We start from the raw sequence: 23,089 nt of genomic DNA on the forward strand, positions 1-23,089 counted from the left end.
GGGCTCTTGTTTTCTCCACTGTGTTTGAAAAGGAGAGTGGTTTAAATCGTTGATGATGTGGCTGCTCAAAGTTCAATTGCGAGCAAAACACCAAGAGCCGCAAACATTCAAATCGAAACCAAATGTCGTGATTGGGCATGGCTTGGGCATGGCTTTGGTTGTGTGAGGACATGTCATCTCACGCTCATCTGCACGTGTTGTGGCAAAAAAAATGGCATTGACGCTTCCAGGCTAAGCTTCTACCGCCTGCATTTGCCATCCTTGCAGTCGTTGATTATTTCATGAACGATGAAGGGCATCAATGTTTTACTAGTTGGGAGTTTCAGATGTGGGGGGGAAATCTCACAAAGCGACAGAATTTTGCTCCATTTGGGCCACCAGCCGAGCAAACGTGTCCTCGCGTTTTGAAATTTGCATCAGTCAGTCTTCACTAAGTGACGGCTTGGGATTGTCAAGGCCCTTTTTTATTGTTCTTGTTTTGTGATTTGCAATAGTTTAATATTCCTCGAATCACACCTTGAATTGACTTGTGCTTGTGTCAGAAGAATGTCAGACTCTAGTCTAGTGAATACATCGAGTTGCTTTCCAACGTGCTGAAATTGCACCCTGGCTTTTTCCAATGCAATTGGAGTCGATGTCCAAGGTCCTGAAATTTCACTCCACACGTTGAAAAGGTCTTGATTGAACCCCTGAAATCTGAAACCACATTTATTAAAACAAAATTATCATTAGAACACATGCTTTCCGCATGAATATTAACTCATTCACTGACAGACATGGGCAAAAATGTATCCACTCCAGTGCCAGGGTTTTTGTCATTGTCACTCGAATTCCACAGAATATTGAGTTTTAGGACTACATAAACATTCAATGCAGCGTAACAAACCTTAGACTCTCTTCTTTCATCAAAAAAATAATTAATTCCTAAGTTATATGGGTCTGGAGTTATATGAGCTTGAAGTGAGGGCAGATGTCCAAAATATAACACAATACATATACATAATGATTTATATATCGCGCTTTAACAACAGATGAAATTGGAAGAAAGCGCTAACATATATAAAAAAGGGTAATGCTGCCCTTTTGTGAAAGGGAAATATCAATTACAGAGGTATGGCCAGCGCTTTATCGGCAACCAAGCAAGAAAAAAAAACAAAACCCGAACAAATTCAGGAATGGCGTTCAACGTAATATTTTCAATTTCTGAATACATTTGCGAATGGCAATTTCATGTTGAAACTTAAGAGTCTTCTTTCATTAGAAAAGAGTTAATTCCTAAAGTCTGAGTCTGGAGTTATTTGAGTTTGAAATGGAGGTGGATGTACAAAATGCAGCACAATACATACATATTGGTTTATATAGCGCTTTACAGAGCTCTAACATGGAAAAAAGGGAAATGCTGCCCCCATGTGGAAGGGAAAACAACAGTGCTAGAGGTCTTGCCAGTACTTTATCGGCACCCAAGCAGGAAAAAAACAAAACCCGAACACATTTGGGAATGGAGCTTTTACGTTGTATTTTCAATTCCCAAATATACAGTAAAGTCTCGTTATATCGATATCGGATATATCGATAGTCCCGGTTATATCGATATTTTTTCGGACTCCTTTGAATATCGATATAACGAGACTTTACTGTATTCGTGAATGTCAACTTGAGTTGCTTTGCAAAAGGTGGCTCTCGGAGGTACTTTGAAAGCCAATACGCCTCCTCCAAATGACTTAAATAAGAACCACCCCCCACTCCCCCCACCCCCGCACACACAGTTGGCCACTTGGCGACTTGTGACAAAGGTTAGGAGTGAGCCAAATCCCTCATGTCCCAGCATGGCCTGATTTGCAACTGTGTGTTTTTGTCCCAGTGCAGGATGTTTGCATGCTGAGTGTGATATTTGTCCCGACAATAAGTCAAGCTACTTGACATTTATCAAGGTAACATGCCTCAACACTTGTAAAAGCAAAACACTGTGACCTTATAGTTCAGTTTATGACTTGCTGAGCAAAAAAAAAAAACAAAAACAAACACAGTTGTCTTTGTTAAGCCTGTTTGCACTTCATATACTATATTGCCACGGTTTCAAAGACGCATTCATTGACATGCAAATGAAAGTGTCTGCTAGAAAACCTCTCATCACGTAGCCAATTTTCTTGCAATTTATTTCCATTTATATACTTCCATCATCGTCAATGTTGTGTTGGGATGCGAAAAGCATAATTAGGTTGAAAGTGCACTTTGCATGATTCGCGTGAAAAGCTGGCAACGGGCTGTAAAGTAGATGGAAGAAAAGACGGGAAAGACTCTTGTATTAGTTTACATTTTTGGTTGATTGTTCCTGTTTTTGTTAGCAACATAGTTCGAAAAATATTACCCGGGAACTAAAATAATCATATCCATGTACTTTTTTTTAATTTCAATTTGAATTTATTCACTGCCAAACGTGCAAAAATGTGTCTACTCCCGTGACAGGGTTTTTGTCATTTTCACTCAAATTGCAGGACCCACAGAATAAAATGTAGTATTATTAATATTATTAGTAGTAGTAGTAGTAGTAATATAAGTATGATGATGATTGAGGTTTACGATTACATAAACATTCAATACAGTGTTAGAAACCTTAGACGCATCTTTCATCAGAACAAAAGAGCTAATTCCCAAGTTAGATGGGTCTGGGGTTATCTGAGCTTGACATGTGGGCGGCTGTACAAAATACAATGCATACACTCTCTTGTGTCTATTTATAATTGTATTTTCTCTATTGTATTCTATTTGTATTTTATTTATTATAGTACCTATGCTTGTCTGTAACTGTAAAGTGTCCTTAAGAGCTTTGAAAGGCGCTTAAAATAAGATGTATTATTATTATTATTATTATTATTATTATTATTATTATTATTATTATTATTATTATTATTATTATTATTACAGTAAAGTCTCGTTATATCGATGTTCAAGGGAGTCCGAAAAAATATCGATATAACCGGGACTATCGATATATCCGACCCTGTTTGCATGTAATTTTCTCCGTGCGTGCATCGAAATAGTATCGATATAACCGGGACTATCGATATATCCGATATCGATATAACGAGACTTTACTGTATATTGATAACTTTGCTGCTGTGTTACTTCCGGGTAGAGTGAACTCTGGCACGAATGGCTGCCGCTGCTCACCCGCACAACAAAAAAAATCCAGTGACTGTAAAGTGTCCTTGAGAGTTTTGAAAGGCGCTTAGAAATGAAATATATTCTTATTCTTATTCTTATTCTTATTCTTATTCTTATTCTTATTCTTATTCTTATTCTTATTCTTATTATTTTTGATATATTGATTTATTCTATTCTATTGTTAGTGTTAGTGTTAGTATTAGTATTAGTATTAGTATTAGTATTAGTATTAGTGTTTGTATTATTATTATTATTATTATTATTGTTATTATTGGCTTATATAGCACTTTAACAACAACTGAAGATGTAACAAAGCACTAATATGGACAAAAAGCAAATGCTGCCCCCTCATGGAAGGGAAAATTTCAAGTGATCTGACCAGCACTTTATCTGCACCCCCCGCAAGAAAAAAACAAAACCCGAACAAATTTGAAAATGTCACACTTTTCAATTCCAAATACAGTGGTACCTCGGTTCTCGAACGCCTCACAGTTCGAACAAATCGGAGTTCGAACAAAATATTCGAGATATTCTTGCTTCGTAGTTCGAACACCAATTGGTGTTCGAATGCCAATACGGCGCGTGAGTGCGTACGCGAGGGTGGAGTGCTGAGTGGCGTACTGGTGTATCGCTCTCTCTGTGATCAACTGTTGTCGCTTGCGGACGTGATGCGTTTTGCTCTAGCATTTAATATCACCTATATATAGGGGCTAAAACTCTTGGTAATCATGCCTCCAAAGAAAGTATGTGCTGCTAAAAGTGACAAAAGAAAAGTAGTGCGTACAACGACTGCATTTAAGAAAGAAATAATCGCAAAATATGAAGGTGTGCGAGTGTCTGATCTGGCGAGGGAAAACAGCATGGCGAAATCTACGATCAGTACGATATTAAAGAATAAGGAGGCTGTCAAATCTAGTGATGTGGCTGTGGGAGTGAGAGCAAGTGTCATTGGATAGATATTTGAAGAGAAAAGAACATCCTGTAGCCGCGTCATCCGTAGCTGTCACGTTCCGAGCGAGAGTGACGGCAGCTGACTCATCGGAACGTAGTGGAATGTTTGGGATGCCAAAGCAGGCGGCAGAAACGTATACTACCCAAGCAGGATGTTTATTCACAAATAAAAGAAAACACAGCGAGTAAGAAGGCAGGGGGTGATCCGACCCGCTTACTATGCCAAAAAGCAAATGGCACACGAGGGTGCAAAATTACGCAATCCCGGAAGATGACATAAATTTACGGGACACGGGGAAAATACCTCGGACCGGATACACTCGCGGATCGAAGGAAGAGTCCAGGTACGGTGGCGAGGTAAGTCAATCATCCGGCATTGGCGAGGTGATCGCGAACCGTATAAATGCCCCGTGTCCATTATTAGAGAATTGACAGTAGGTGGAGAACGGCCGGGAGAGGCAGCCCCCCCCCCCCCCCCGCTGTCAACTCGCAAGTGACAGGAGCAAAGAGATGGTTTCGGTGTTCGAAAAAAATCGCTTTTCGAACAGGGTCCTGGAACGAATTATAGTCGAGAACCGAGGTATCACTGTAATTTCAGGAATGGCAGCGAATTACAGTAAAGTCTCGTTATATCGATATTCAAGGGAGTCCGAAAAAATATCGATATAACCGGGACTATCGATATATCCGATATCGATATAACGAGACTTTACTGTAGTTAATTTCTTGTGTCAAATGGTCAAAGTCTCGCAAGGCTTATCTGGAGTCAATGATAAATCTTGGACAGCGATTTAAAAAAAAAAATCATAAAAATCTAACCATGATTAAAGAGCAATCAAAGTGTTTCTTGGGTCTGGAACGACCACGTAATTAATTGGCGTGTCATTTTTACTCCAACGGCAAAGCCGTTGATTTATCAGCGCACGCATGTGCGCACAAGAGTGCGCCGCTAAAGTGACTGATGACAGAGTTGAGGCCAGCAATGGATTCTTTCAAGGTGATGATTAATCCATAAGAATCTCAGCCCCCCTGAAGACAAGCGTGTCCTGACAATTAGTTATGACGCGGACACGCTTGATATGTCCGGGAGGGATGTGAGAGGGGGGTGGATAATGAAAATGAACAATTCACCAGACGGGATCCGATTGAGTTACCTCTGGTCGTCGGAAGCTCATTACACAGACGAGTGAATTATTTGATCGATCTCAGATGGAAAAGGAATTATCATTTTTGTTTTATACTTTTGACACTCTGAGTCCATTCAGGAGTATGTTAAAGTGTTGGTGACAGAAAAGCAAATTTTAAAGGACAACCGACACCATCAGACAAGTTGCGTCCATAATTTCTCAAATCACTTCAAATTACTTTTACTGAGCGCATTTTACAAAGATTCCAACGCATATAGCAATATTTTACGTTTTAAGACTCACGCTGAATATTCATGAAGTCTTGTTTTCGAGTTGATGACGATGCTCTAAGTGACGTCACGGAGGGAACGCCCCTGACCGAGAAAGCGACACAATGCATTTTAGGTACTTTTTTTCAGCTGAAAACACAGTGTTGATCACGAATTTAGAAGGAAAACTAATGTGATGGTGAATCGTTGTGTGTCGCAGCCAATTGCGCTATCACGCATAAAGAAGGTGTAAGTTGACACAAATTCCCAGCGGACAAATCAGCTCATTTCCAACGGAGCTTGTACGCCATCTTGTGCATTTTCTGGGCGCTACATTGGAGTCCAGACGGCTCGAATTGATAGGGAAGGACTTCTTTTATCGATTGCAAACATTTTTGCTTTCCTCTTCAGAACTATTTGAATCATATTCATAACTGGATGAGTAACAAGAAAGCATACTGTCCTAATTCGAACTCTCTGAAGCCATTGTTTTGATTCTGGAGCAAGGCGGTTTGTGATGGAGTATCCTGGCATGACGTCACGAACAAGGGGGCGGGACTTACTCAATAACCCCAGTTCCGAGCTCATTTTGTGGCAGTTTTTGGACATTTTTATTCATCTTTATTTGTGGCATTTGACTAAAAATATCGGCCTACGTGTTTTGGGTATTTTAGATGCTATAAAACGTTTTTTCTGATGTCAGTTAGGAAACAAAAAAAATTGTGTCGGTTCTCCTTTAACTCTTGAAGCCATATTTCTCCTCTTGGAATTCGTATTGCCTAAATGTGGAAATGGAATCGCAGCATTCAACACTCTAACAAATAGTCATCTGAGCATTCGATGGGAGCTTCTTTGAGGGGGGGGGGGCTTAAATCTAATATTGGCCCGCAAAGTGCTTCACGTTATGAAGTTTGCTTCCTTCCCGCAGCGCATAATGCATGCTGAGTGGGGCCTGATGAATTCCACAGCCAGGTTTTCCCTACTTTTTTATTCAAAAGGCAAAAAAAAACAGGATGGGAATCCAATAATTTGTCTTGGCAGCCTTGCTCTCAAGATATGTTTATCGCCAAAAATGAAATTGGGTGTATTGGGTGTTCATATTATCTCCTGGACACCCACATGCCCCGCCCTGCACCCCAAACAAATACATCTACTGTCAAATCAATTTTGTTGTTGTCAACATTTTCGTTTAGTTTCTTTAACTCATTCACTGCCAGACGATGTGCAAAAAAATGTGTCCACGCCAGTGCCAGGGTTTTTGTCAGTTTCACTCAAATTGCAGGTCCCACAGATTATTGAGTTTTAGGATGACTGAAACATTCAATTCAGCATAAGAAACCTTAGTCTCTTGTCCTTCGAAAAAGAAAACATGAATTCCTAAGTTATATGGGTCTGGAGTTATCTGAGCTTGAAATGGGGGCAGCTATAGAAAATAAACTATTTTCATTTTAAATACAGTAAAGTCTCATTATATCGATATCGGATATATCGATAGTCCCGGTTATATCGATGCTATTTCTATGCACGCACGGAGAAAATTACATGCAAACAGGGTCGGATATATCGATAGTCCCGGCTATATCGATATTTTTTTGGACTCCCTTGAATATCGATATAACGAGACTTTACTGTATTTGGAAACCATTTTTTTTTCATTTATTGCGCCTCATACAGTATATGGAGAAAGTTTTAAAATACACCATTCATAGGGGGGGGGGGGGGTGCGCCTTATACTCCAGTGCGCCTTATACACCGAAAAATACGGTAATTAAATGTGAAATAACAAAACCGAGTGAAACGTCCATTTTCCGAGAGTGCTTTTGAAATGTGCCTCTCTCTGATATCTTCATTAGACCCGTTTTCATAATAATAATAATAATAATAATAATAATAATAATACATTTCATTTTAACCGCCTTTCAAAACTCTCAAGGACAATTTACAGTCGCCGACAAGCAGAGGCACTATAATAAATAAAATACAATCACAAATAGGATACAATAAGAGAGCTACACAGAAAATGCAATCTTAAATAGGTGGGTTTAGTGTCATTTAATGAAATGCTGCCTATACAGGTCAACACGCAAATGACAATTTAATGACGTCTCCGTTCAGCTGATGGGCTTCTAAAAAAGAATAAATAAATAAATAAATAAATAAATAAATACATACATACATACACACACACACACACACACGTACACGCATACACACATCCATACACACACATACACATACGCATGCATACATGCACACATACACACGTACACACATACACACATGCGCGCGCGCACGCGCACACACACGCACACCTACACACACATACACACACATGCGTAAATATTAATTGGAGCCGTGCAATTCTTAAATCCTTCCCGGTGCAAAATAGGAAGAGTGGAGGAAAAAAAGAAGAAAGAAAAACGCTCTCATGATTCCAGCATATTTAGAGCACCGGGACCGTTCGACATCTAATTCAGCGCCTAATGGGGCCTGTTTTTGTTTTTATTTTTTATTTTTAACCAAGCCCCTACCTCCGCTTTGCTTGCCATTAAAATATTAAGATGGATGTGAAGGGAAGATTTCAGTTTTTTATTTATTATTTTTATTTGCTTCTTTGAAAGTTGCTTTTTTTTCTTGGGAGGAGGTAAATAACCACTTGGATGCACCGTACGTCAGCCTCCGCTTGCAGCTCCCACAGATGCCGATAAAGGAACGCCCGCTTATTCGTCCTCACCCCCGGCTTGAAAAAAAGGATGTTAGGAGATTCCATATTAAGTAGAACAGTCAAAAATAGGAAGTGTGCGCTTTGATGGAGTCGAACGGCGTCCCGACTTGGCATCCGCTTGCTTGGCTAGTCCACTTTGAATTTCGTCTTCAAGACTTTTTGTCTATTATTAATAAAAAAAAAATGGGTCAAATTGGCCAGAGTATAATTTGTTCAAAAAAGTTCAATTGTCATCTTCCTTATTAAATTAGCGTAAATTGGAAACGGCCTGTAAAAAAGCGACACATTTGTTCCTTAAAAAAAGTTCAATTATCATCCTCCTTATTATTCACTGCCAGACGCAAAAAAAAAAACTACATAAACATTCAATACAGCGCTAAGACTCAATTTTTTTCATCAGGAAAAAAGTTAGTTAATTCCTAAATTATATGGGTTTGGGGTTATCTGAGCTTGAAATGGGGGCGGATGTACAAAAGTCAAATGCTGACAGAGTTTTAACCAGCGCTTTATTGGCACACTCTGCAAGAAAAAACAAAACCAGAACATATTCTACATCACTCTTTTCAATTCCCAACTTAAATGACAGTGAATGAGTTAAATTAGCTTAAAATGGAAGAGCTCTGTAAGAAGTGACACATTTGACATAAAAAAAAAACTTTATGTTTTTCCATCTCAAGCTCGAAACAGGAGTAGCTGGAAAAGGTGGTGGGCATGGTGCGGAGGGTCCAGTAGGATTTTCGGCGCCCTTTTCTTGATGGTCTCTTTACAGATATTTGACGGATGAAATTTATCAAACGCTCAAGAGTTGCACAATTTCTGCCCTGGAAGGAATTAAAAAGAAAGGCTCATTCAAAAAAAACTGGGTGCCAAAGTTAAGCATTTCGCCAACCGCCATTACCGACAAGGCCAGCGTGCTGATAAAAGCGCACATTATGGCTTATTATTATTCAAATCGTGACTGCGTGAGGTTTCTGCGCCCGGTGCCCATTAGCCATAAATGCTAATTTCACTCTATTAGGATAACTTTTCAATACAACAATACAAAATTAGTCAGACTCTGCCATATAATATGCTAATGACGCCTTTCTATGATTGTGCAGAATTTGTTTGGACCAATATGGCTTCATCTTTGTCCATCAGAGGATACTTCCTTGTCGCCGTTCAAAGCATAGAGCAATGGTTTCTATTGTACTTCTGTCAATAGATAATTGTCATATCACTGGTCACACAGAATGCCTGCTTTGTGTTTGTTTTTTTTTCTCTCTTAGTTAAACTCTGGATAACATAACACACCATCTCGCTAATCCCTTTAGAATACAAATCACAAAGCCAAAGAAAAAACGTCAAGTAGGTACAGTAATGATCCAAAAAAATAAATAAAAAATTGCCGCCCAGCGCTGACATCACCGATATCCCATAATATAATAATAATAATAATAATAATTATTATTATTATTATTTTTTACTTTATGTTACTTCTGGGATGAGTGAACGCTGGCGCATGTGGCTCCCACTGCTCACCCGCAGAAAAAAATATCCTGTGACTTTAAAGTGTCCTTGAGAGTTTTGAAAAATGAAATGTATTATTGTTATGATTATTATTTACAGCCATGTGGATTGGCTGTGCATCTTCTATGCGCCGCGCATCGCTCTTGTGTGTATTATTTAAATACATTTAAATATATTGAAATTGAGTCCCCATTACACAAGTAAAATCGTTTTTTTTAAGTCCCCAAGAGACATGGTCCAAACAGACTTCATAAAGTCTTATATTTCAAGGTGTGTTTAAGCTGACAACGCCACCGAAGCGCATCCTTGATTTTTTTTTTTAGAAATGTAAGTCATTTGGAAAGTGTGGTCCCCGTAAGTCACAGGTGTCAAAGTCAAGGCCCGCGGGCCAAATCCGGCCCGCCACATCATTTTTTTTCGGCCCGCGAAAGCAAATCAAACTTGTTAAATTCCATGATGATTGCTAAAATCTGAGCCAAATTTTCATATTTTTGGATGTCAACCACAGTAAAAGTCATTATTCTTGACTTCAGATTTGAAAACGAGTTATTCATTAATTTGCTGTGTGCTCTATATGTAATATTTGAAGGGATTTTAACATTCTAATGGGTTCCCCAAATTCATAACGGCCCTCGAGAGGAAACCAGAACTACAATGTGGCCCACGGCAAAAAATGACTTTGACACCCCTGCCGTAAGTGATGAAAACTTGAAAATTGAAAATGCAAGTGCTCTGACTCGAGAAAGAGAGAGAGAGAAAGAGGGAGCTGTGCTAAATACAGTAAAGTCTCGTTATATCGATATCGGATATATCGATAGTCCCGGTTATATCGATACTATTTCTACGCACGCAAGGAGAAAATTACATGCGCGCAGGGTCGGATATATCGATAGTCCCGGTTATATCGATATTTTTCGGACTCCCGAGAATATCGATATAACGAGACTTTACTGTACTATGTCGCAGATTTTTGACTATCACGGGTGTTCCTGGTCCCCATTAACTATGAAAAACAAGGCGTTGATATACACTCTTTTGGTCCCTGCTATTGCGTATGTTATTGCCTCACCCTGTGTGTTCCTGTGCTTACGCATTTGGCCTCCAAAATTTCTCATTTCATATACTTTTCAATGTTCCATGCTAACATTTCTATTTTATGACATGTCCGCCGTGTATTTGCCGGTGACATTTCTTTCTTTCTCCAACACGACTGCAGTCCCGATTCTCAATTTCAACTCCCCTGCCTCAATCTTATTTTTGCCAACAAATCATTTCGTGTGCTGTTCTTTTGTTTTAGGCACCTCTCCTACTTTTTTTTTATTCTTTACCTTGCCCCTCATTTTTATTCACATCCACATCTCGTGCGCCGGTGACTGACAGGCCTAGAAATTGATTTTCAGCCTGGTGTGTTCCCTCTGTCTCTGATTTCCCTTATTTAGCCTCCACAACTCCAGGGTATAGTCTAGAGTCTAGACCCCCCGAGTTTGACGGGAGCCATCTAATTCTTGGTTTGATGGGCGCTCCGTGACAAGTCCCATGGGGGGGGGGGCATTTGAAACAGGTTCAGTTCCACGTTGGCGCTTGTTTTATTCCCTTTGCAATAGTTTCACATCCAAATTGTGTTTCTCTCCAAGTCAGGGCTTTTCAACTTTGCATACTTGTCGGTATCTGAGCTTTTTCTAGATGACTTTGGTCCTGTTGATAAATCCTGACATTCCCTCAATTCAGCAGCAAGACCCAGATTTTACTCTTCAAGTTGCTTTTTATCCCTTTTTTTCTTTCCTACTTTTCCAGGCAAAGCCTTAGCATCACTCATTAGCTCTGTTAGCATCTATTTGCACCTGCCTACCCAATTTTCTTCCACGAGCTTCTGAGAGTTTGCCAATTAGTGTCTTGGTGTAAATCCTCCAGGCAAAACTAGTTTAACTTGACGGGTGGTGGGGGTACATGTTTTTTTAGCTTGTTTGGTGAAAACATCGAATTTTTTAGGCACCTGGTTACCAAAAGTGAAGGAATTGGAGAATCATCTGGAAGTGAGCTAACACCCCCGGGCTTAACGGCAAAACATAATCAACCACTTGCAGTTCTTCGACAGCAGAAAATACCGTATTTTCTTGTGTATAAGGCGGACCGGAGTATAAGGCACACCCCCAATGAATGGTGTATTTTCATTTTTTCCCATATATTAGGTGCACTGGACAATAAGGCGCACCTTCAATGAATGAAAAAAGGTTTTCCAAATACAGTAAAGTCTCGTTATATCGATATTCTCGGGAGTCGGAAAAAATATCGATATAACCGGACTATCGATATATCCGATCCTGCGCCGAACTGCATGAACAAAAGCCGCCAGAAGAGGGCAGCCAAGCGCCATATAAGAAACGGAGCTGGCCATGAGCTCCCATTTTGTGCCTCTTTTTTTTTGGGGGCGTGAGAGATGTTCCCCCAATGTTGCCTCAAAATGGCACATATAATTCTTTAATGATTGCAAACATGTATGCTTTCATCTTCAGAACTACAGTGTATTTGAATCATATTCATAACTGGATGTGTAACAAAAAAGCATATTATCCGAATCTGAAGCCATTGTTTGGATTCACAAGCAATGCAAGACGTCTTGGCGTGAAGTCATTTTTATTTGCATTTGAATAAAAAGTGACATCGGCTGTCCTTTAATACACAGTATGGAATGTTAATAATTTTCAAAATCATCGCGCTTCAGCAGACAAAACAAGAAACATTGTTGCAAAAAACGATTGCATTTATATACAGTACAGTGGGCATGTACATAACACAACAGGGAAACTGCAACACTTACATCTTACTGTATTATGTATACAATTTAAAAAAGTCATCAATCTTCTTCTGCTACACACGAGCTAGCGTCTGAAAATGAAAATGGCTCTGCTACACGGGTGCTGGTCACGTAACAAACTCACGTGACCAAGTCGACCAAAGGCGCGACCGATGGCGTGTCACGTAACGAAGACACGTGACCAAGTCGACCAATGGCGCGACCGATGTATCGATATCAACAACAAAATGGCCGGCGGGGGATGAAAAGGAGCACCGTAATAACCGGATTATCGTAATAACCGGGTATCGTACTAAAGAGTACTAATTATACATAAAAAGACTAGAAATGTGCAAGGGAAATGAAAATAGTATCGTAATAAGCGGTACTATCGATATAACCGATATCGATATAACGAGACTTTACTGTATAATATATACACATCTTAAACTTTTCCAAATACAAGGCACACCGCATTATAATCGCAGCCAGGCCAATCAGTAGCTTTGTCGTCCCTGAAGAAAAAGCACAAAATATTGTATTTTTCGCTGTATAAGGCGCACAAGAGGCGCACCCCCAATGAATGGTGTATTTTACAATGTTTTCCATGTATAAGGCGCATCTTCAATGACTGGAAAAACGTTTTTCAACTAAAATATATAAATATCTAAAGGTATTCTAAATATAAGGCACAGCGCATTATAAGCACTGCCCGGCCAATCAGTAGCTTTGTGCTCGCTGAAAAAAAAGCAAAAATTATTGTATTTTCCATTGCATATGACACACCTCCAATGAATTGTGTATTTTCAAACTGTTTTTCCATAGATAAGGCGCACCTTCAATGAATGAAAAAAGGTTTTCCAAATAAAATATATACATATCTAAACATTTTCCAAATATAAGGCACACCGCTTTATAAGGTGCCTTTAAAGGACAACGGATGTCTTCGGACAAGTTGTGTCCATAATTTGTAAAATGGCTTCAAATGACTTCTACTGAGCGTATTTTAATAAGATTCCACCGCATATAACTATATTTTACGTTTTAAGACTTGCGCAGATTATTCCGGAAGTCTTGTTTTTGAGTTAGTGATGAGTCCGTACGCGACGTCACTGAAGGAACGCCTCTGACCGAAAAAAAAGGACACATTGTAGCAGTCCTTCCATCACGTCAATGCATTTTGCTGTGCTTGTTGGGTCTAAAAACGTCATGTTGCACCAAAAAGAGCCAGGAGAGGGCGACCAAGCTCCATATAAGGAATTTATCAGCCTGTGGAAACGGGCTGATTCATTCCTCACATGAGCTCGGTCGCCATTTTCTGCCTCTTTTTTGGTGATCCATTCCCCCCCCAATGTTCTTCAAAATGGCAGGGAATAAATTATTTAATCAATTGCAAACATGTATGCTTTCCTCTTCAGAACTATTTGAATCATATTCTACAACTGGATGTGTAACAAGAAAGCATATACTCCGAATCTGAAGCCATTGTTTTGATTCTCAAGCAAGGCAAGACGTCTTGGCGTGACGTCACAAACTGGGGGCGGGACTTTCTGAAAATGCCCAATTCGCAGCTCAATTTTTTTGCAGATTTTGGACACTTTAAGTCATTTTTATTGGTGTTTTGCATTTGAATAAAAATATCATACTGCGTGTTTTGGGTATTTTAGATGCTATAAAACGTTTTTCTGATGTCAGTTAAACAAAAAAAGTGACGTCGGTTGTCCTTTAAGCATTGGGGTGTTAGCTCACTTCCTGATGATTCTCCAATTCCTTTACTTTTGGCAACCGGGTGCCTCCAAATTTCCATGTTTTCACCAAAAATGTGTTTTCCCCTTTTGTGGCTCAACATGTGGCTCAACAAGGCTCACCCGCGTATAAGGCGCAGGGTTATCTTTTAAAGAAAATCAATGGGGTTGGATGCGCCTTATACACCTGAAAATACGATGCCTAAATCCACTTTCTACTACATCAACACATATTATTTAAACTATTTATACTACAATCCATAACCTGTAATCTGCTTGAATATATTCATGTTGCCGTGTTTCTATATTTTCCTTTGTGTGGTCAGTGTGTGTGTTTGTGTGCACCCGCAAAGGTGTGTGTGTATATGTATTCCATTGCCTGGGGGGGCGGCCAATGTTTGTATTTCATTTGAGGGTGAGAAAACGAGGTCGATTGAGGTTAGCCATGGCGGAATGAAGAAACGACGCCATGAGTGATGGGTTCAAATGGTCGAGGACGCCCCGGAATGATTAGACTCTCACTGTTGTTATTTGGGGCTGTGCTTCTGCGTCTTTTATTTTTTTTAGTTATTTATTTATTTGGGTTGTCCTGTTGGTGTGTGTGTGTGTGTGTGTGTGTGTGTGTGTGTGTGTGTGTGTGTGTGTGTGTGTGTGTGTGTGTGTGTGTGTGTGTGTGTGTGTGTGTGTGTGTGTGTGTGTGTGTGTGTGTGTGTGTGTGTGTGTGCGCCCGCGTGTGTCTGTCGAGTCGAGCTGTCAGTTGCGGTCTGGCAGTCAGCATAATTAGAAATCTCTTTTACCCCATTTGGACTCTTCATTCTCTCTCTCTCTCTCTCTCTCTCTCTCTCTCTCTCTCTCTCTCTCTCTCTCTCTCTCTCTCTCTCTCTCTCTCTCTCTCTCTCTCTCTCATTATTCTCTCTCTCTCTCTTTTCCTCTCTCTCTATTCTTCTCTCCATCTCTCCTTTTTTCTTTCTCTCTCGCTCTCTCTCTTTTCGCTCTCTCCCTCTCTCTATCTCTCTTTCTTTTCTCTCTCTTTATTCTCTCTTGGTTGTGTATCTCTCTTTTCTCTCGTTTTTTGTGTATCTCTTTTCTCTCTCTTTCTCTACCTTGTTTCCTCTCTCTTTCTCTTTCTCTCTCTTTCGCTTTCTCTCCTACTTCTCTGTCACGTTTTGCGAGGTGGTGATGGCTGGTGCGGATCCCAAAAAGCAGGCAGGAGGGAGCAGGACGTTGTTTGACAAATTGTATTAAAATAAAGGTCAGCAGGAACAAAATGTACAACATTAAAATGATCTGAACAGAAAAAAGTATCAAAAGAAAACCAAGTGTAAAAGTCCGCCAAGGTTACACAAACACATTCACAGCATACAATGCATGCAACAAACAATGAACAGACACCGGATGGTCGTGCCGGGAGTCTCTTTAAGTGTCACTGATTAAAACGACCAGCACCTGCGCGGCTGCAGGCAGGGCTGACGTCGCTACCGTCGCCAATCCGAACGTGGCAGTCCGCCACTGATTGGGACGACCAGCACCTGTGCAGGGGCTCCCTCTTGCTCTTTCTCTTTATCACTCTCTCTTTTCTCTGCCTCTTCTTTTCTCTCTCTCTTTTTTCCCCTCTCTCTCTTTTCTTCCTTCCATTTGTTAGCGAATCTCCTCAGGCGTTGTGTTGAACACAGCAAGTAGAGAAAAAAAAGGGGGCGGGGGTATCAGATACTTTCCACTTTTCAATGTTATTAGTGCCAAAAAACGAGGTGATGGAAAGAGCCTCTCAGAATCCATGTTTGTTTTCCTTCATATGACTGAATGGTGTTTTTGTTTCCTTTCTGAGCGTCGGTGACTAAAAGAGTTTTTTTTTTTCTCTCCTTGGCAGGTTTTATCTACACTTGCGGCGGTACGCTGAAGGGCCGAAACGGCAGCATCGAGTCGCCGGGGTTCCCCTACGGCTACCCCAACGGAGCCAACTGCACCTGGGTCATCGTTGGCGAGGAAGGCAGTCGGATCCAGCTCATCTTCTTGTCCTTCGCCATCGAAGAGGAATATGATTTTTTGTCCTTATACGATGGACACCCGCACCCGGCCAACTTCAGGACCAGGTAGGCCCACCTCATCATTCCTGTTTGAAATTTCTGGTCTCCGCGTAGAGATTACGAGAGTATACGTGCTGCAATGTGAATGTGACATTGACGAGAAGCTTTCTTCAGCCGTCACCCGTACTTCTTTGAAGGTGTCGGACGTTTCGCTTCTTATCCAAGAGGCTTCGTCAGCGAAGTAACATTTGCTGGTAGTTTTGGTCTTATATATATATATATATAAATCCCTACTGTACAGACGTGGAGGTGCCAGACTCTGCTATGATTGGTCCCTGTTCTCAGGTTGGGGGGAGGACTACTCCCTGGGGAGGACTACTCCCTGAGGCTACACTGGCCTGATTGCCCCATTTGCTCTGGTATCACCTCATCAGCATAACTAAGCCTATGTTGCCTAAGAAGTCTCTTGTAAGAACAATCCAAATTGAACCTCACCCCACCATATCGGGTTAAAGGAGGATTTAGTTGTTTTATGAAAATAGCTTCTTTTACTCCCCTTTCAAACCATATATGTTCTTTCGCTAAGATTTTAACCTCATTGTCATCAAATGAGTGGTTGCTAGCTTTTAGATGCATATGTACCTCATGATTGATGGACCACTCCTGTACAACTGAGAGCTTGCACAGATGAAATGTGATACATTATCCACAAATCTCTCGAAACATTGCCTCATCAATTAAAAAATAAATAAATGAAAACAACTGATGCACGGGAACGCCAACATGGCCAAGAAGCCGGAGGCTTCGTAAATGGGGCAGCTCCACCCAGCAAAAGAATTCATTGGCTGGTTATGACAACACCCAAAACTACAAATCTTTAGGAAATGTTAACACATTCAATGCCCTTCCCGAAATTATTCGGGTTTTGGTTTTTCTTTGCTGCGGATCAAGCACTGGTCAGACCTCTGGTAATGTGTTTCCCTCCCACAAGTGGGCGGCTTTTGCCTTTTGTCCATGTTAGCGCTTTGTTACAGCTTCATCTGTTGTTAAAGCGCGATATAATGTAAATCAATATGTATTGTATTTTGTACATCTCCCCCCATTTCAAGCTCAGATAACGCCATATCCATATAATTTAGGAATTTTCTGCACTATACAGCGCACTTAAAAGAAAATATTTTTTTCAATAGCTGACCATGCGCCTCATAATTCGATGCGCCTTATGTATGGAAAAGGGTTTTATATATACAGTAAAGTCTCGTTATATCGATATTCAAGGGAGTCCGAAAAAATATCGATAAAACCGGGACTATCGATATATCCGACCCTGTTTGCATGTAATTTTCTCCGTGCGTGCATAGAAATAGTATCGATATAACCGGGACTATCGATATATCCGATATCGATATAACGAGACTTTACTGTACATAATTTGTTGAATTTATTCCAGAAAATATGGTAACTCTTCTTTTCTGATGAAAGAATAGAGTCTAAGGTTTCTTATGAATGTTGCATTGAATGTTTATGTCCTAAAACTCACTATCCTGGAATATGAGTGACAATGACAAAAACCCAGACACTGGAGTGGACACATTTTTGCACATCGTCCAGCAGTAATCTATTTTTTTTTTTTTTTATAAAAAAAATGGTTAGCCCAAGTTCTGCAAACACCTTTGTTGTCAAACATGAGTCTTCAAAATCTGAAGTCGACTGGGTTCAGGCAAAGGTTCGACTTGTTTAATGAGATTAGGCAAGATGCGGTTCTAAGATCCACTGGGGGCGTGTTGCGATTTAGGTCATCCGAAAATGCAAATGAGCCCTCCTGAGAAGTTGCTGGAAAGCAGTCCTCTCACCATGGGGACACTTTGGCTTACATCCGTTAGATGCCTGACGCAATCGGCATTCTCCAAACCCAAAATGCTTTCATTGTTCAAATAGTGTGTGAAGAAACCGCCAAAAACAAACGGCAAATGTGGGATTCAGTTTTGTTTTTTTTGGCGATGCCCCAGGAGGAGATAAAGCGCTTGAAAGGAAAGCAAAAAATAAAAACGTAAATATTTCCAAAGTAACAAAGACGTCCTGGGTTGACTCACATTTCCAGGCTTAACGGAGCAGGCGACGCCAGTGGAAACTCCGTATGCGCGTCTTTTACTGTACAAATGATTCATTGTGGGCCTTGTTGATCATTTAATGGAGTGTTTCATGTGTCACTTTGAAAGGGGGCGAAAAAAAAAAAAAAAAATATTGCTTGTCGCATCAAGAAAATCCATCAAAAGATGGATAATTCCGACATCGGAATCTATCACGTTTCAAATGAAAAAGTATAATGACGAAAAGTGCAAAAGCACTCGTGTGTTTGTGTGGGGGGGGGCTCCCTGCCATTCTTATATAATTCTCACTGTACCTTATATGCACTCATATGTGGTATAATCGTATTTAACTAATTCACTGCCATTTCTTACTACAGTAAAGTCTCGTTATATCGATATCGGATATATCGATAGTCCCGGTTATATCGATACTATTTCTATGCACACACGGAGAAAATTACATGCAAACAGGGTCGGATATATCGATAGTCCCGGTTATATCGATATTTTTTCGGACTCCCTTGAATATCGATATAACGAGACTTTACTGTATTCTATTTGAGTTACTTCCAGGTTGAGTGAACGCTAGCGTGTGTGGCTGCCGCTGCTCACCCAAAGAAAAAAGTATTCTGTAACTGTAAAGTGACCTTGAGAGTTTTGAAAGGCGCTTGAAAATGAAATGTATTATTATTATTATTATTTCTATATATATATATATTTTTTGCAGGGGTTGCCAATAAAGCGCTGGACAGACCTCTGGCAATTTTTTTTCCTTCCACGAGGGGGCAGGATTTGCCTTTTGTCCATGTTAGCGCTTTTATAAAGCTCCAGATGTTGTTAAATCACTATACAAATCAATACAGTATGTATGTATTGTATTTTGGACAGCTGTACCCATTTCAAGCTCAAATAACTCCAGACCCATATCATTTAGGAATTAACTCTTTTTTTCTGGTGAAAGAAGAGAATCTAAGATTTTTTACGTTGCGTTGGATGTTTATGTAGCCCTTCAAGTCAATATTCTACGATATGGGTCAGGGAATTTGAGTGAAACTGACAAAAACCCTGCCGCTGGAGTGAACACATTTTTGCACATTGCCTGGCAAAGGACAACCGACATCTCCGGACAAGTTGTGTCCATAATTTGTAAAATGGCTTCAAATGACTTCTACTGAGCGTATTTTACAAAGATTCCATGGCATATAGCTATATTTTACGTTTTAAGACTCGCTCTGAATATTCAGAAAGTCTTGTTTTTTGAGTTGGTAATGAGTCCGTACGTGACGTCACGGAAGGAACGCCCCTGACCGAAAAAAAGACACATTGTAGCAGTCCTTCCATCACGTCAATGTATTTTGCTGTACTTGTTTGGTCTGAAAACCTCGTGTTGCACCAAAAAAACTGCCAGAAGAGGGCAACCAAGCTCCATGGAAGGAATTTATCTGCCTGTGGAAACGGGCTGACTAATTCCCCTGATACCTCAAAATGACACGGAATACATTCTTTAATCGATTACAAACATGTATGCTTTTTTCTTCAGAACTATTTGAATCATATTCATAACTGGATGTGTAACAAGAAAGCGTATTCTCCGAATCTGAAGCCATTGTTTTGATTCTCGTGCAAATCTTGGCGTGATGTCACGAACTGAGGGCGGGACTTTCTAAAAATGCCGAATTCGCAGCTCAATTTTTTGCAGATTTTGGACACTTTAAGTCATTTTTATTGGTGTTTTGCATTTGAATAAAAATATCATATTGCGTGTTTTGGGTATTTTAGATGCCATAAAACGTTTTTCTGATGTCAGTTAGGAAACAAAAAAGTGACGTCGGTTGTCCTTTAAAGTTCGATACAAATCAATACATATGTATTGTATTGTATTTTCTACAGCCGCCCCCATTTCAAGCTCAGATATCTCCAGACCCATATAATTTAGGAATTAACTTTTTTTTCCTGTTGAAAGAAAAAAAGTCTAAGGTTACATACGCTTAATTGAATGTTTATGCCGTCCTAAAACTCAATATTAAATACGTCCTGGAATTTGAGTGACAATGACAAAAACCCTGGCACATTGTCTGGCAGTGTCGGTCTCACGATTGGCTCTGGCAGGAAACGCACAGGCTGACCTATGACCCTAATACAGGCATGCTTGTATTGCTTTGTCTCATGTTAGGCAAGTATCAATGTGTATCGCCCCCGATACTTTGCACACGGTACTATCGTCTCTCAGCAGGCCAATTTTTAATGTTTCATGTAACACACTCCAGCTTCTTTATCGGCCCATCGTCTATTTCGGAGTCCAGTACTTCAATCCGAACAATTTGCTGTAATTACAAGTTTTCATCACGAATTAGAGGGCATTTCGCTTGTGCCCCCTGTTCTGTCGAGCAGTTCAAAAGTAAAAAAAAAGTCAAGGTCAAAGTCAGCTCTATTGTCAGTTGGCCCGCTGACAGCCGCTGGTTTTGTTACAAAAAAGTCTGCTTGGCCCACGGCACGGCAACGCCGATTCAAGGGCAAGACAAAAATCAGCCTCGTTATTTTTGTTTGTGTGCTGATATTGTATTTTTTTGTACAAGTTTGAAAAGTTACCGCAAGTTAGCCTTGCATGTATTCATACCGATGGCAGGAAAAGTTCTTCGTATGGTACTTGGCCCTCTGGGGATTCACAGACGGGATGAGGCTTCTTCTCATGCTAATTCAATGTGATACATTTGCATAGGGTTTCCCACATTTTTTTTTTTTGTACCTTCACTTTCTACCTTGACTTGTATCGTGCTACGAATTGCCTTGTTGGTTGTGATTGGATTTGACTAATGACCTGTTATTTAATTGCAAAATAAATCACTATGCTAAGGTCCGTAAGAAAACGATCATTGGGGTAAGAGATAATGTGCAAAAATGTGTTTATTCCAGTGCCGGGGTTTTGGTCATTTTCACTCAAATTACAGGACTCACAGAATATCCAGTTTGAGGACTACATAAACATTCAATGCAGCGTTAAAAAAAAAAAAGTGTTAATTCCTAAATTATATGGGTATTGAGTTACCTGAGATTGAAATGGGGGCTGCCCAAATACAATATAATACAATACAATACAATACAATACATATTGTACATGTCAGGTATTTGAACACCTACAATACACTGTCTGTAAGTAAGGAATCTGCTTAACACAATACATATTGGTTTATATCGCGCTTTGTTCCAGCCAAAGCTGGAACAAAGCACTCATATGGGGGAAAAAATGAATACTGTCCCCTTGTGGAAGAGTAAAACATTGCCAGAGGTCTGACCAGCACTTTATCGGCACCCCCCCCAAAAAAAATAAAAAATAAAAAGAACACATTCAGGCACGGCGTCAATTCCCGAATAAATAAATACATTTTAAAAACAAATTGTTTTCAATCTAACTTGTTATCTAACGTTTCAATCTGACGTGTTTCAATCTAACGTTTCTCGAACGCCTCACAGTTCGAACAAATCGGTGTTCGAACAAAATATTCGAGATATTCTTGCTTCGGCGTTCGAACATCAATCGGTGTTCGAACGCCAATATGACGCGTGAGTGCGTACGCGAGGGTGGGGAGCTGAGCGGCGCACGGGTGTATCGCTCTCTCCGTGACCAACTGTTGTCGCTTGCGGACGTGCTGCGTTTTGCTCTAGCATTTAATATAGGTTTACGAAGACTTTTAGCCCCTAATCATGCCTCCAAAGAAAGTAAGTGTTGCTTAAAGTGCCAAAAGAAAAGTAGTGCGTACAACTATTGCATTTAAGAAAGAAATAATCGCAAAATATGAAGGAGGTGTGCGAGTGTCTGATCTGGCGAGGGAATACAGCATGGCGAAATCTACGATCAGTACGATATTAAAGAATAAGGAGGCTGTGAAATCTAGTGATGTGGCTGTGGGAGTGAGAGCAAGTGTCATTGGATAGATATTTGAAGAGAAAAGAACATCCTGTAGCCGAGTCATCCGAAGCTGTCACGTTCCGAGCGAGAGTGACGGCAGCTGACTCGTCGGAACGTAGTGGAATGTTTGGGATCCCAAAGCAGACATGTACTAACCAAGCAGGGTGTTTATTCACAAATAAAAGAAAACACAGCGAGTAAGAAGGCAGGGGGTGATCTGACCCGCTTACTACGCCAAAAAGCAAATGGCACACGAGGGTGCAAAATTACACAATCCCGGAAGATGACATAAATTTACGGGACACGGGGAAAATACCTCGGACCGGATACACTCGCGCATCGAAGGAAGAGTCCAGGTACGGTGGCGAGTTGAGTCAATCATCCGGCATTGGCGAGGTCATCGCGAACCGTATAAATGCCCAGTGTCCGTGATTAGAGAATGACAGCGGGTGGAGAACGGCCGGGAGAGGCAGCCCCCCCCGCTGTCAACTCGCAAGTGACAGGAGCAAAGAGGTGGTTTCGGTGTTCGAAAAAAATCGCTTTTCGTACAGGGTCCTGGAACGAATTATGGTCGAGAACCGAGGTACCACTGTATTAGTTTTATATTTTACTTATGTATTTATTATTTATGTGCAGTGATGAAAAATATAGATGTGGCTGCCACATTCAAAATATGTACACCCCAAGTTTCGAGTCTTTCCCCTGTCTTGAAGTTCTTTGCTGATTACACGTGAAAAGCCCGTCTCTCTGCAAATGAATAAATAAATAAATAAAATTGCTTGA

At 40.4% G+C, this 23,089-nt stretch overlaps 1 protein-coding gene across 2 annotated transcripts in view; it reads left to right on the forward strand.

Annotated features, from left to right (window-relative positions):
* csmd3b (CUB and Sushi multiple domains 3b) overlaps window positions 1-23,089 on the forward strand; it is a 291,556-nt gene that overhangs the window by 48,944 nt on the left and 219,523 nt on the right. For both annotated transcript variants that reach the window (XM_089023141.1, XM_089023140.1), the window contains exon 2: window positions 16,153-16,375. In XM_089023141.1, coding sequence (XP_088879267.1) covers window positions 16,153-16,375 — 223 coding nt within the window. The remainder of the gene's footprint in view (window positions 1-16,152; window positions 16,376-23,089) is intronic.

The sequence above is a fragment of the Hippocampus bargibanti genome, linkage group LG20, assembly GCF_051943395.1.
Source record: "Hippocampus bargibanti isolate YZ-2025 linkage group LG20, ASM5194339v1, whole genome shotgun sequence".
In the NCBI taxonomy this organism is placed as follows: domain Eukaryota; kingdom Metazoa; phylum Chordata; class Actinopteri; order Syngnathiformes; family Syngnathidae; genus Hippocampus; species Hippocampus bargibanti.